General features: G+C 40.1%; 2 protein-coding genes across 2 annotated transcripts in view; one reads left to right on the top strand and one right to left on the bottom strand.

Annotated features, from left to right (window-relative positions):
- Alg13 (ALG13, UDP-N-acetylglucosaminyltransferase subunit) overlaps positions 1-15267 on the bottom strand; it is an 83194-nt gene that overhangs the window by 1283 nt on the left and 66644 nt on the right. The gene's annotated exons all lie outside the window — the stretch shown is intronic.
- Positions 1-15267, top strand: part of Trpc5 (transient receptor potential cation channel, subfamily C, member 5) — a 280812-nt gene that overhangs the window by 259984 nt on the left and 5561 nt on the right. Inside the window, exons 8-10 of the mRNA NM_080898.3 lie at positions 10664-10867; positions 11136-11177; positions 13089-13178. Coding sequence (NP_543174.1) covers positions 10664-10867; positions 11136-11177; positions 13089-13178 — 336 coding nt within the window. The remainder of the gene's footprint in view (positions 1-10663; positions 10868-11135; positions 11178-13088; positions 13179-15267) is intronic.

Raw genomic sequence — 15267 nt, 5'->3', positions numbered from 1 at the left:
CTGCCGCAACCTTTCCTGTAAAGGGCCAGTTAGCAAATGTTTTAGGCTTTGTGGGCCATAAGTTCTGTCTCAACTACTCAATTCTTCCGTCACAATGCAAAAATAGCCAAACACAATATAAAAACGAATGGGCATGGCTATGTGCTGATAGTGTTTTGTTTATGGACACTGACATTTCTATAAATGTTAACGGGCAAAATACTATTCCTTTGATTTTGATAATATTAAAAAATGTAAGACAAATATTCTTAGCTTGTGGGATGTACAAAAGTAAATAGCCAATTTTCCAGTTACGTGGCTGATTCCATAATATGCATCTTTTCAACCTTCAAAGACCTAAGAAAGCTTCCTGATTAGGGGCTGTCACTTGTTTTCTTCATATCCCACTGCTGCCTAGGAAAATGGGACATATAGTAGGTCCTTAGTAAATACATTTTATGAAATGATAGAAGCTTTGAGAAATCTCTGATTTATAATTTGTCAATCATGTTTTACAAAATAGATAGCCAGATTTATATTCCTTGCAAGTATTTCATGCATGGAGATCAATGAATTGTTTAATTGAAAGAAAATCTGCCTCACTTGTAGGTTTTATGATAATAATACAGTCCCTGATTTTAATCTGTGGCATCAATAATACATAAATTATATGTATATATGTATATATATATATGTATATATGTATATATGTATATATATACACTTACCTAATACAGTACTGTACACTGTGTTAAGCACGCTTACATATATCTTTGGCAATGTTATCTGCATGTTACAGATAAACAAGGTTCTCGTATATGTTGAGACATGCCAGAGTTCGTGTCTCAAGTTTCACATGACAAGTTTATTCATTCACACATTCCTTAACACAACTGCACGTGAGAGGCAGTTAGGTAGACGCTACTGTCTTCAGTATGGATGGGTACCTTTACACCCATTTACCCATAAGTGGCACTACTTAAATCCAGTTGCTCACAAAAAAAAAAAAAAAAAAAACATGTGACTGGGATGAGAACTTGGTGGGAGGGTATGTTGAGGGTCCATGAGTCACCTACAAACCATACAAACATAGATCTCAGTCAGACAGGGATGGTTTATTGAACACACACCCTAATATTAATCAATAAGGATGTAGCTCAGAATCATCTGAGGCTACAACCCTGAACATCTTTCTCTGTCAGCTTATAAAGGAAAAAAAAAGCACAGTGATCTCATATGCAGGTACAGGAAGTACTGTGGTCAGCTCTGACTCAAGCCATTTTAGACATAACAATTCATTGTGCCCTTTAATTTGATGGGTCCTATATAAAGCTTTGTGAAATTTCTTAAACACCCTCATAAAGAACATAACGGGACATGTGACCAGCATGCCCTTGCTCTGAGTCAAGTCATGTTTCTACTGACAGACATATTACAGCAAAAAAACGAAATAGCTGGCAGGCATGGAGCAAAATGTATACAAATACCCTGGGGAGGGGAGGGGCAGCCCTCACCAGGTAGGAAGAGGACAAGAGCGATGGAAAGATGAGTGTCACCAGAGCATATTACATATATGTGTGAATATATCAAAGAATAGATTCGCTTTTAAAAATCTCACTTCTGGGCATAATGGCCCACAACTGTAACCCCAGCACTAAGGGGGGTATATTGAGAAGGACAGTGGGCTCAAGGCCATCCTGAGTTAAGTATTGAGACAGTCTCTCTCAAAACAACCCAGTGAGCATAGCTGGGGATCATGTTCACCAGTTGTCATGGGGTCCAGGCAGAAACAGTGGCAGCTTCTTAGACCATTACACCTCTGTTGTCACAACCACTCATGATGTTTGAAAAGGACATCAGTGTTAGACTGCAAAAGATGTGGGCAATGAGTGGATACTGAGTTCAAGCTAGAAAGCACTCTGATGCTTTGCAGCTGGGCACAGGCACTTCTGTTAATGCCAATTAAGCATTCAAAGTAATTCCCGACTGTCTTCAGAATGAACAGTTCATTCTAACTACCTGGAAACCTCAAACAGAACAGTTTTGCTGAGCATTGAGGAACAGAAAACCAACCCTCCCTAGACTACTGTACACATGTGGTAAGTTAAAGGGTGGAATCTGGGCTTGCGAGACACCAAGCACCATATTTTTGAACATTCTAGTTTTATTTGGGTTTTTTTTTTTTTTTTGATGAGGTGAAACAAAAACGGAATCCTTGTACAGGGCTACCAGACTGGTAAACTCAGGACTTAAGACATTGAGACAGGAAAAACCAGCCGGGTCTACATATTACGTTCCCAGTCAGCCTGAGTTACAGCAATTCCATCTCAGAAAGAAAGAAAGCAGGAGGGAGGGAGGGAGGGAGGGAGGGAGGGAGGGAGGGAGGGAGGGAAAGAAGGAAAGAAAGAAAGAAAGAGGTATAGATAGAAGAGAGTTAAAATTATAATATCTTTAAAATTACATTTTTACCCTGTATGATGCAATATATACATTTTGATAAACTCCACAAATCTGCATTTTTAACATTTGCCCCATGTAATTCTGATGAACAAAAATACTTAAGACATAAACCCCCAATTCTACCTAGAGAAAAAGGCATTCTAAGTGAGACTGGCATCCCTTGAGAGGGCAGAGAAAATGAATATTCTCACTTCTGTTTAGGATGTGTATGTCATGGTAATTTGTGTCGCTTTCCATCCCAGGGAAGCAGAACTAGTGCTACGTCATATAAAGGAAGCGATGGATAATTAGTGTAAAGGCTGCCAAAATATCCTTCTGACGAGCTGTCCCTAGGGCCAACGATTCCTGAGGACAGCCTTGCTCTTTAAGGGTTATTATTAGCTCTGCTCTCCCTGGGGTTGTGTTGTTTTGCCTCCTCTACATTATCTTAGAAAGTTGTCCAATTTGCTAAGCAAGATGGCTGCTGGCAGGAGATCTGAGGGAATGCATAAGACTGTCAAGAACTCGTAAGACATTGGCCCCATAGTTTGAAAGAATAATAACCTTGAGCTTGCATTTGTTGAGAAATGTGAAAAGAAACAGATATGATCATGCCACCGACTCCATGTGCTTATACTGTGAAGAAGTCAGCAACCTCAGGGTGTGTGTTCTACCATTAGAGTTATAGGTCCACGCAGCAAAAGGAGCTAAAGCCAATAGAGACTCTGGCCTGCTCTGCAGGAGACCATGATCTCAAAGACAAAGCAGGGCACACACATGGATTAGAACACACCAATGAAGTTAAGTGTTGCTGCGTGCACATTGATGTGTTTATAAAAAGCTAAAGAGGGAAGATATGTTCTATGGAGATGTGGTGAGGTATGGGGGATGGGGGTGCTTCAGTGGCCTCATGTTGAGGCTTCCCTTACCCCTGAGAGACCAGCCACACGACGGTATAGTATAGAATAGTTTATTCAGAGAATGGGGAGAAAAGTCAAGAGGGGCAGAGAAGGGGAGAGAGAGAGAGAGAGAGAGAGAGAGAGAGAGAGAGAGAGAGAGAGAGAGAGAGAGAGAGAGAGAGAGAGAAAGAGAGAGAGAAGGTGGACGAGAAGGGGGAGGGAAAGGAGGAGGAGAAGAGGGGGGAGGAGAAGGAGGAGGAGGGAGGGGAAGAGGAAGAGGAGGAGAGGTTGGCCAAGAGCATGTGAAGAGAAGGGGGAGCAGGGGCCGGAAGGCAAGAGCTAGAGAACAAGGTGGGGCAAGCAGCCCCTTTTATAGTGAGTCAGGCATACCTGGCTGTTGCCAGGTAACTGCGGGGCGGAGCTTAGAAAAAAAAAACGATAACACACATCCTGGTAGCATGAAAGTTCTAAAAGTTTTGGAAAGTTGGAAGGGGATGGACCACTGTTTGTGGTTGTGTGCCTGATTTTCACAAGTCAGCATCCATATGTTCCAAAGTTAGAGTAGAGTCTGAGAAGGTAAGGCAAAAAGAAAGCATTGGCGTCACCAGCAGACACTAGTCCTGACTGATCAACAAAAATCGCCATCATCTATTAGGGAAGGCTTAAACAAGCGTGTTGACAAAAACCACATGTACAGACCTGCAATTCAATTTATAGCAAGTTGGAAATGGAACCAGCATCTATTGGCCAGATTATATTGCTCACATAGTCCACACAATCATCAGGATACAAATACCTTTTAATTAACCAGTGGCTCATACCATATGCTCTATTATTTGCTGGCGTTTAGGATTCAGGGGCTATCCAACAACCCCTAGCAGCTTTCCTGGCACATATTACTTGCTCAATACAGGACTCGAAAACTGACTAGGTGGACATATATAAATTGGTTTATAATAAATAGATGAGGGGGGAAACTAGTGGAAAGATTATTTGCAACAACTTTGCTACTTCCCAACTATTTTGGCAATTCTCGACATGAATTTGTCCGAGCCCCAAGGGAATGGAATGACAGTGACAGGAGGTGCTTCTGTGATGTTTTTTTCAAAATGCTTATAAGTGAGCAAGCTAAAATTTGGAACATCAGAAAGCCTCCTAAACTCCAGAGATATGACTGTGGCTTATAACTTGGCCCATTGCATGTTTGCATACTTTGCCAAAAGCAAATTCATTTCTCCCCAGACCTATAGCAAATTACATTTTACAGTTTCTATTTAATTTTGAGATTATCATATAATTACATCATTTCTCCCTTCCCTTTCCCCCTCTAAACTCTCTGATATAATCCTCCTTGCTCTTTTTTCAAATTCACAGCCTCTTTTTATTTTTCATTAAGCAAATTGCTTTTGAAAGGACATAGATGCTTATATTTTCAAACACGTAAAGAGACCCAGGAGGCTGAGAGTTCTGGATCAGGGATTTGAGGCCAGCCTGGGGTACAAAGAAGCATTTTGTTTTAAACAAACTTTTAAAAAAGCAAGCACATAAAAATAAAATACATACAAAGAAAAAGCTGAACTCCCATTGGGGTTACAAATATAAAGAAACAGAAAACAGATGATTTTCAGATACCACAGTGTTTAAGCAACGTATGTAAGACACTGAATCTCCCCATGTCCGCAGAAGCCATAGCATCATTGTTCCTTGTGCTCACACACATGAACACACAGTCTTTTTAAAGCTCTCTCTCTCTCTCTCTCTCTCTCTCTCTCTCTCTCTCTCTTCTCTCTCTCTTCTCTCTCTCTCTCTTCTCTCTCTCTTCTCTCTCTCTCTGTCTCTGTCTCTCTCTGTCTCCCTCTCTCCGTGTGTGTGTGTCTGTGTCTGTGTCTCTCTGTCTCTGTCTCTGTCTCTCTGTCTGTCTCTCTCCCCTACCCTGGCCTTCAAGGGCACCTGTTCGTGTGTTGGTTTCTTTTTTCTTCACGTTTTTTATAAGCTTAGAAAAAGTCAGGCTTTATTATCTTCTCATCTCTCCCCACACTCCGTTGTCTACTTTTGTGTCTCATGTGACTTCTCCTGAATTCTTTTGGCCTACTTTCATGGACTCCTAGTTCATTCTACAGCTTATATCTCGCTCTCACAGCCCCTTATTTATGTACAGAAAACATTTTAAGTTCGGATCCACATACGAGAGACAGCATGTTTTTTTTGTTTTTTTTTTTTTTTTTTTTTTTAGTCTGAGACTTGGTCACCTCCCTTTTAAGATCATACCCCAATATGAAGGTTAGTGCCTCGTCTTACTGCATCTTGATCTGCCATATTTTGTTGATACCTCTAGGAGGCCTTCTCTTTTTGAAGGGAAATGGAGGAGCAGTGGATCTGTGGGAGACAAGAGGTAGGGAAGGGCCTGCCAAGAGTGGCAGGGAGGGAGGCTGTGGTTGGAATGTATTGTATGAGAGAATGAATAAGTAAATAAGTAATAGATTTTTTTAAATTGGACCCCAAGGTCCATCCCTTTTTCAGCAAATGTAGTGATTTTAGTTTTTGCAGATGAAAGACTCTCAGACATTCACCCCACTGCTGAATCTAAAGAAAGAAACCATGTATCTCCTTTGTCTTTGGGGTATATATTATACATTTAAACAGTACTTAGTATGGGGTATAAATTATGGACTACAGTAGACTGACATTTACAATAATACTCATTTCCTCATTTAAGTATTTCTAATGACATCAGAATGCCATAGCTATTTGTTATGCGAAGCTAACGACGAGTTTAAAATTAAATGGTTAAACTTCTGAAGGGAAGAAGTTTTCGTCCCCCTTCTCCTTGAATTCTTATTTACAATACACATGGTCACAACATTTTTATAAGTAGAGGCTTTTAATTTTGACTGTCTTGCCATTTATTATGACAACTGTAAACTAAAATTTAATTTTTACTTCTCATAATGATAAGGTAAAATTATTCTTAATTTAACTATCATTCAACTAGTCAAAACTATTCAAAGAAACACAAATATTATGTAAATTTTGATAGCCATTAGACATAAAAATTATATTTTTATGGCAAATACATTTCTTAAACATATATGTAGTACTTTTATTCCAACTAGTTATTATATTCATGGATGAATACTGAATAATATTCAGGAAGAGGAGTCAATACCAATTACATTTTCATTTTAATAAAGTAAATGCTAAGAAATAGTTTTTATATCTGTAAGATAGTGTTAAAATGGTACTGTCAATTCATTCAGATTTTTGTGTCAAATTGTCACGCAATAAATTTTTCATAAAATACCAGTTTTAAAAGTCTGTCATCTGACAACATGACTGGGTAGACTTCAAACATTATCAAAAATAAAGAATCAGAGACTATGTGGGTTTTATTGCTATTGCTCTGGAGTATAGCTTGAAATCTGAGACGGTAATACCACCGGAAGTTCTTTTATTTTTCAGGATTGTTTTAGCTTTCCTAGTTTTATTTTTTCCCCCTTTTCCCATATGAAGTTAAGTTATGTTCTTCCAAGGTCTATAAAAATATATGGTGTTGAAATTGTGATGGGGATCTGTGTTGAATCGGTACATTGCTTTTAGTAAGATGGCCATTTTCACTATGCTAATCTTACTGATCCATGAACATGGGAGATCTTTCCATCTTCTGAGTGGGAAGAGTGAAGAGAGAGGGAACTGTCTCTGGATGTAATATGTGAGAGAAAAAGAAGTTAAATAAATACATAGGCATTAGAAACCCTCTGATTTAGAGAAAGGGTTTTTGGGCTGGGGAGGCTGACTCGGTGGGCTTAATCTCCAAGACCCACATAGAAGTCATGATTCCCGGAGAGTTTCCTGGAGAGAGGACGGTAAGAAAAAAGATCTCCCGGGCTAGTGCTGACTGGCTAACATAGCCAAATCTGCAAGCTCTGGACCCAGTGAGAGAGTTTGTCTCAATAAATAAGGGGATTGTGGTAGATACCAAAGATTGATCTCTACTCTTCACATACATGCACAAGTGTCCATGTGAGAAACACACACACACACACACACACACACACACACACACACACACAAGCACACTCACAGAGAGGGAGGGGGAGTAGGAGACACTATAGTCCTGTAGTTAGTTTGGCAGTGTCAGATAAAAGTTTAATTGGTATGAATCATGGCCCTTGAAGTGAAGCTTTACACATCAATGGAGAGACCCTAAATTATTTTTCCAATATTTGAAAGTTGCAAATATCATGACATCTTGTTCAAAATGCTGTAGTGCCTTGGCCGTTACTATAAGACAGCTGAGACGTTTATCATCGGCAATTATGAACTTAGAGTCAGGCTGTTTGTCGGACTCCCCTTCCAATCAGAAGTAGGGCCTTTACAGATAGATGAGAATCACTCATTGCATTTGCCCATCATAGCATTTTAGTTTGTTTTAAAGTCAGAGTCATGCTGTGTTTTTGTTGTTAATTAGCACAGACCACCACACAAGCAGCCCATGGTATGTGTGAAAAACAACAACCCAGAAGCCAATGGAAGGGGGATAGGTTTGGGATCCCTGCCCCAGCCTCTCCAGGTAATCTCTTTGATCTGTCCAGCCGCTTCTTGGAAAATAGCCATTTACAGAGAGTTGTTTAAAACATTTATTTATTTATTTTGGGGGTGGTGTGTACGTGTGTGTGTGTGTGTGTGTGTGTGTGTGTACACAACTGTGCACATGCACACATTCTACAACATGCATGTCTGAGGACAGTTAGTAGTAGTCAGTTCTTTCCTTCCACCATCCTCCATTCGCCTCCTAGGACGTGAATTCAGGTTGCCAGGCTTAGCCGCAAGCACTTTCATCCAGTGAACTAGCTCACTGACCCCTCTTTACAGAGATTTACTTTATGCGACCTCATTCTGAGCTCTTTCGTGAAGGAAGGCAGTCCATAGGATGCTTGTTTTTTAGAGCGGCACTGAGTGAGAAAATGTAGCCAGCTGGGCTGACAAGATGCTGACTGAAAATAGGAAGGAAATTCTGAGGAAAGATGTCTGTGAGGGCTCTGAAAACTCCAAACATTCCCACAGGTTTCGAAGGCCATAAACATGTGGACAAGCCCATAAAGGTGGGCAAAGGGTTTGAAACATAGATTTACAGATGACTAAGGGGCATATCATGTGCAGATAATTTAACATCGTTATCCATTTGGGACATGCCATTGCAAACCATAGTAAGATCCTGCTACAAACTCCAAGAAGCACTGAAGAGGATATAGAAAACTAATGGCAGTTTCTTATAAAGTTACCCACAAATCAACATCATGAGTTAGTAATACCACTCTTAGTGATGCTAGAGGAAAGAAGCTTAGGTTTACACAAAAGCTCATACATGGTAATAACACCTTTATTCATTGTTAAATGCTGAAAACAACTCAGATTTCCCCCCATGGAGTAAATGATTAACAAACCACCACACACCCAACTAAAGGAAAACTTACTAGCTGTAAGACTGAATGCACTGATCAATACAGAACCATAGGCCAATCTCAAATGTGTCAGGCTCAGTGAAATAAGTCCATCCCAAAATGATGCTGGTGGTATGCTTTTATTAATAAGGTATATTTGTAAAGACAAACTATAGGATCAGAGAGGAAAGGGGGGCTAGACCTTAGAGAGTCTGACGATGAAGGGGCAACATGAGTGAACTTTGGAGGAGGACAGAACCACTGTACGTACCAATTTTGGTAGTGATTTCAGGTTCTAAAAACAGCCAGACTTGATTCAAGATGAGGCAGGGGGGCTGCCATGGGTTGAGGACAATCTGCTCTACAAAGTAAATACCAGGCCAGTCAGAGCTACACAGCAAGACCCAACTTGAAAAGAAAAGTTCTAGAAAGGTAATAACAGCATGTCTGTGTACCTTGTGATGGTAATTCACAGGTATATATGCGTCAAACACTTATAATGGGTAGATTTTAGTTTCTGTAAATTATACATCAAAAATGTTTATTGAAAAAAAAATGCATTGAGTGGGATAGTGGTGCCTGCCTTTAATCGCGGCATGCAGGAGGCAGAGGCAGGCAGATCTCTGAGTTTAAAACTAGCCTGGTCTACAGTAAAGAGTTCCTAGACAGTCAGAGTTACATTAACAAACCTGTCTTGGAAAAAAAAAACATTAAGACAACAAAAGAAGCCACTGGTGATGATGCACACCTTCAATCCCAGCACCTTGGAGGCAGAGGCAGGTAGATCTCTGAGTTCAAGGCCAACCTGTTTGGTCTACGGAGAGAGTTTCAGGATAGTCATGGCTATACAGAGAAACCCTGTCTTCGAAAAAAAATGCTTTGAATGTGAATACAGTCTCTAGGACAAGCAAGTAATGGGTGACAGTCAACTTGAGGCTGGTTATAGAATGCAGTGCTAGAGAAATTCATCTGGGGAAAACCACCATACAGATAACTTGCTGCCCTAAAGAAATTATAGAAGAACCTCTGTTGGAGATAAAAACATGCTCTTTTTTTTTTTTTTTTTTGCTTGATGATGTGTTTAGATAGTTAAGAAGAAAAATATACATGAACCTCCCCAAAATACAAATGAAGCAACCTTAACACCATCTCTGCCTCTTAAAAATAACCATGATTTACAGGTGTATACCCACCAATAACATGTAAATATGTAACTTTTTCAGTTAATTAAATGGCATCCTTGCATGCAATATATATTGTGGATTTTGCACTCGAGATCTTGAACAGAAGCATATATTCACATCTATTCTATAGACAAAGTATGATCTGTAAAGTTAGATTGTATGCCATTTTGTTGTGATATCATTTATTTAAATAGTCATCTACTATTGACCGTTTAGGTACTTTAAAGTTGTTTGTATTACTATACTCATTAGTAGGGAAGAGTCCTGTGTATAATTTTTTGCAATCCCCTTTCTCCATGCCTCCCTTCATCCTCACCTCGTCTTTTTTTTTTTAATTTTTTTCTTTCAGTTCTGGTATCTGGACCCAGGGATTCATACTAACATACCAAGCAAGCACTCTACTCCCAAGCCACACTGCTATCACTCTTTCTTGTATTTTAAGGTAGAATCTTACTATACAGCTCAGGCCAGTCTCCAGCTCATGATCTTCCTGCCTCAACTTCCTGGGTAGCTGGGTGTAAAGGCACCAAACCCAATAAGGTGTGTTTTTCAAAGTCAATTGCCAGATCGATGAATTTGCATTTATAGGGTATATATGATTTGAGTTTATACAGTTCCTGCCAGGTTACCCTCTACAGAATCAACTACCAGGGTTAAAATGAAGCCCAAGTGTCTGTCCCAGTTCCCTGGCTCTCAAACCTTGCACTTGTGTCTTTCCTAGGACCATGCTGATATTGAGTGGAAGTTTGCGAGAACGAAGCTCTGGATGAGTTACTTTGATGAAGGTGGCACCTTACCACCTCCTTTCAACATCATCCCCAGCCCCAAATCATTTCTCTATCTTGGCAACTGGTTCAACAACACCTTCTGTCCCAAGAGAGACCCCGATGGGAGACGAAGGAGGCACAACTTGAGAAGCTTCACAGTAAGACCTGTATATGTATATGCATATGTGTGTATATATGTATATGTATGTACGTAAATGTATGTGTATATATTTTTCTCTTTATACAAAACTGTTTTTCTCCTTTCCCTCCTTCATGACAATTCCTACCTTAAATATTCTCCTGTTATTTGTCAGTCAGGAGCTAAGTATCATTCTAAAGTCCTAATATTTACCAAATAATTGAGGTGGGTGAATGGGTAAGGTGCTGGCCAACTGAAATAACTTCTCTGTCCATTTTGAATTTCAGGAACGTCATGCTGACAGCCTGATCCAAAATCAACATTATCAGGTACCGCTTGCCCACTAGGGCTAAACAGAAGAGTTCTTGGCCAGGTCTGTGGAGTAGAAGGAAACTACTCCAGCTATGTCTGGACTTGACTTCTCTAGGGGCCCTGGGAAGACTGTCACTCACTTCAGAGTGAAGTAATTCATCAGGATGAAATCATCTGCTCTCCAACCCCATTCATATCCCTTTCCCTCAGCCTCATCTGGGTCTGAGCCATCCATACCTTGGAAGGCTATCTTCCTTGAGGTTAAGCAATAGATCTGTAGTTGCTCAGTCCGTGAGTAAAAGACTACCTATTGTACATCTGACACTAAAATACGCATTAGAGAAGTCACTGTGAACAAACCTTGTACCTCTTAGAAGCTTATTACCAGGGATGGGAGATATTACATCATTAAAATTACAAAAGTTAAGTGATTAGGAGGGTAAAAGTTGTGAACAAAATGTACATACAATAGGAATACACAATAAATAGGGAATATAGACAAGAGAAAGTTGTTAGTTATGTCAGTGAAGGACTTTCTAAACATGACTTTAATCAAAGAAGCAGATTTGTGCTTCTTATGGAAACAGCCGGAAGACAGCCAAGCATACAAATATGGGAGATATTTATTGAAAGTAATCTTTGAAAAATCACAGATAAGAAACTATATTTTAATCTTCTGGATCGAAAGAAATGCAGAGGAAGGGCTGTATCTCAGTTGGTAGAGTGCTTGCCTACCATGCATAACGTTAGCACTGGGTTTGATCCCCAACACTACATAAACTGAGTGAGACGGAGGGCACAAGATCAGAAGTTCAAGGTTATCCTCACTATGGAAAGTTCAAGGTCAAGTTGAGACACTGTCTCAAGAAACCCAGGTAGAAAAATATTCTACAAGGTTTAAAGGAACCTAATTCCACAAATGGCTTCCATAATTTCCTTCCTCTTAGTAACAGTAAGAAACAAAAAGTACAGTGTTTCATAGGTAACCCTTCTCTTACTCCACCTATCCCCAAACTCTAATAATTCAAAAAAAAATGATGATGCCTAGGCAAGTCCCATCACCTTTATTTTCCTCTTCAAACCTCACAACAAAACGAAAAAGCAAACAAACAAAAACATATTCCCTGGGCATCTCGGCGACTTCTTAGAGTTAACTGAGTAGCAGAAATACAAGCTAAAGCATCGCTCACTATTAATATAGGCTTCGGAATCAGCCTTAAGTAGACGTAAAATCTAAGGTTTACATTTCCCAGCAGTGTGACCTTGAAGGAGCCAGTTAACACCACTGAACCCCATCTGCAAACCAGGAATAATAGGAAAAGTTAAATTACAGGGTTGTGAAAATTCAGGGTAGGTGGCGCCTGACAAACTGCCTGACACACTGCAGTAAGTGGTAGGAGCAGCAACACCAACCTTGCAACCATGTGTGTTCCAGCCTCCCTGAGGCTAAAAGAGGCCTTTCCTATAAAGGTCAAGTGTTGTTTCTGTGAAAAATATCCTGATTATAAAATTGCTAGCTCACTTAGTGGCTCTCAAGTTCATGAAGAGAAAAATGCCTTACTTTACTAAAAGTACTAAGATTTAATCCATCCCTGAGGAACGGATATTGAGCGAACATTCGGAGACTCTTGTACTCTCATCATACATACATGCATGTACACACACACACACACACACACACACACACACACACACACACACACACACACACACTGAATGCATACTATACATTTGAGTGAAAATTCTCCTTTGGGGTAAGTTTAATGGACTGGTACACTGTGCCACCAAAATTCAGAGATGCAAGGACTTATTAACCCAATGATTTCCCATTGCAAAGATGAAGTAAACACATTTTCTAAGCAGGTTCCTTATTAACCTGATAGCCTGAAAAGAAAACTGAATACCTCTTCGTTGTTTTTCAATTCTAGGAAGTTATCAGAAATCTAGTCAAGAGATATGTGGCTGCCATGATAAGAAACTCGAAAACAAATGAGGGGCTAACAGAAGAAAATTTTAAGGTAATTTAATCTTGAAGTGGGTAAATCTCTTAATATCTATCTGTCTTCCTCCCACCCAACAGGTCTTTTCCCCTGTCCACAGAGCTGCATTCAAGCCCTAACTTCTCATTTCTTGGTATAATTTAATCTTCATAGAGTCTGAGAATTCTAATTTTAGAATTCCACTTTCCTATACAATTCCTATTTTTTTCAAAAAAATATTCGTTTTAGTTGGGCAGTGGTGGTGTACACCTTTAATCCCAGCACTCAGGAGGCAGAGGCAGACAGATCTCTGAGTTCAAAGCCAGTGTGATCTACAGAATGTGTTCCAGGCTGGGCCATACAGAGAGAGAACCTTTGTCTCAAAAATAAAAGGCTTTTCATTAAAGTTTTGAAAAATCTGACTTTATTTTTATTCTATGTGTATGGCTGTTTCACCTAGATGTTTATTGCTTGTGGGTACCAGGGGCCCCTAGAAGTGGAGCAAGATGGTTACAAGCCACTCTGTGGGTAGTGAGAGCCGAGTCCAGTTCCTCTAGAACACAGCTCTCTTAAACACTGTGCCATTGCTCCATTCCCTGCAACCATTCTTTGTCATTCAATAGGTGGAGAGATTATTTTTCCTTCTAAAGAAAAGCTTATAATTGAAATAAAATTATATTTTCCCCTCATATCTCTCTCATATTCCCCCCAGCCACAAGTTGATAGCTTCTTTTTCTTTGATTTTTGTTTCATGTGTATGTGCAAATATATGTAAATACAACTTGTTTGAGTCTGGTTTTGCTGTTTGTGTGTACAAAGTTTCAGAGATGAGCAGTCTGCACTGGACAACCAGTGGGGCGGGGGTGGGGGGAATGGAGGAGAACACTCATCCCCAGGAGAAGTAAAATGCCTTCCCCCGGCCACCACTGTGGCCTGTGGTTCTTTGTCTGAGATTGACAGGCTCTTCTGAATGTCTGGCACAATCAGTTTTTCAAACAAAATGAAGCCATCTGATTTTTGATAGTCACAGTGTGAGAATGACAGGCTGAACAGATACAGCAAGAATGCATGGTAAGGGGCAGGTCAGCAAACAGGAAATACCTGGAGAGCTAAAGGCCTTCCTTCCCTTAAAGATGGGAGAGTAAGGACCAAAAGATGTATTATTAAATTTCAATTCTTAAGAAACTAACATTAAATAGTAGAATTTTCTTAACATTGGTATCAAGCTAAAAGAGTGATTCTCACGCAGGGGTAGTTATGTCCTTAGGGTACCTTTGGGTGTCTGGAAATGTTTCAGGTTGTCATAGTGGCATCTAGTGGGTACAGAGAGGGTTGCTACTAACCATCACACAATTAACAAGATAGCTTTACGACACAAAGAACTATCCTGCTTGATATATAGAACCTAGAACAAGAAACCCATCCTGAGATGTATGATTCATGAACACAGACACACAATAATGCGCCCCTATAAGGCATACTGGAATTCTATTTAATCCACAGATAGAACTTATCTGTTGAAGACTGATGTCCCAATCACTTGGCTAAGTTATTATTGTGTGTCAGTCCAGGAGAATAGGGAGCACCCAGGGGTGAAGGGAGTTGGAAGAAATAAAAATGGAGAGATAGAGAGGTTCCAGGTTTAGAAAATCCCTGTAGTACATAAGATGACATTTATAGTGGTTCCTAAGATGACGACATTACTAAGATGTTTTAACCAGGAGGGTGACATGATCAGCTAGCTTTAAGCTTTGGAAAGATGACTGGTGAAGGAACAAGTGAGTGGTACCCAAGCACGTGCACAGAAGGCCATTCACATGCATTTGTATGGCCACACCCTCCACTCCCCGCCCCACCCCAAAGCAGCCATCTGATCACCTGATACTTCATTTCTTCAGTTTCCTTCCTGGACCCTAAAGGTCTCTGCTTCTTCAGTTGTTCTTAAACTTAGGACACTCATAAGAGCAAGTACTCTAACAGCTTGTCAGTTACCACTTTATTTTTACAATTTCATGTGTGTGGCTGTTTTGCCTATGTGTATACTTGCCTATGTAGATGTATGTGTACCACCTGTGTGCCTGGTGTAGATAGGGGTCAAATCGGGTTGTCGGGTCCCCTGCAACTAGAG

This window comes from Rattus norvegicus, chromosome X (genome assembly GCF_021556685.1).
Source record: "Rattus norvegicus strain SHRSP/BbbUtx chromosome X, alternate assembly SHRSP_T2T, whole genome shotgun sequence".
NCBI lineage: Eukaryota > Metazoa > Chordata > Mammalia > Rodentia > Muridae > Rattus > Rattus norvegicus.
Note: the sequence above shows the minus strand (reverse complement) of the source record. Positions and strands in the feature narration are given on the sequence as shown.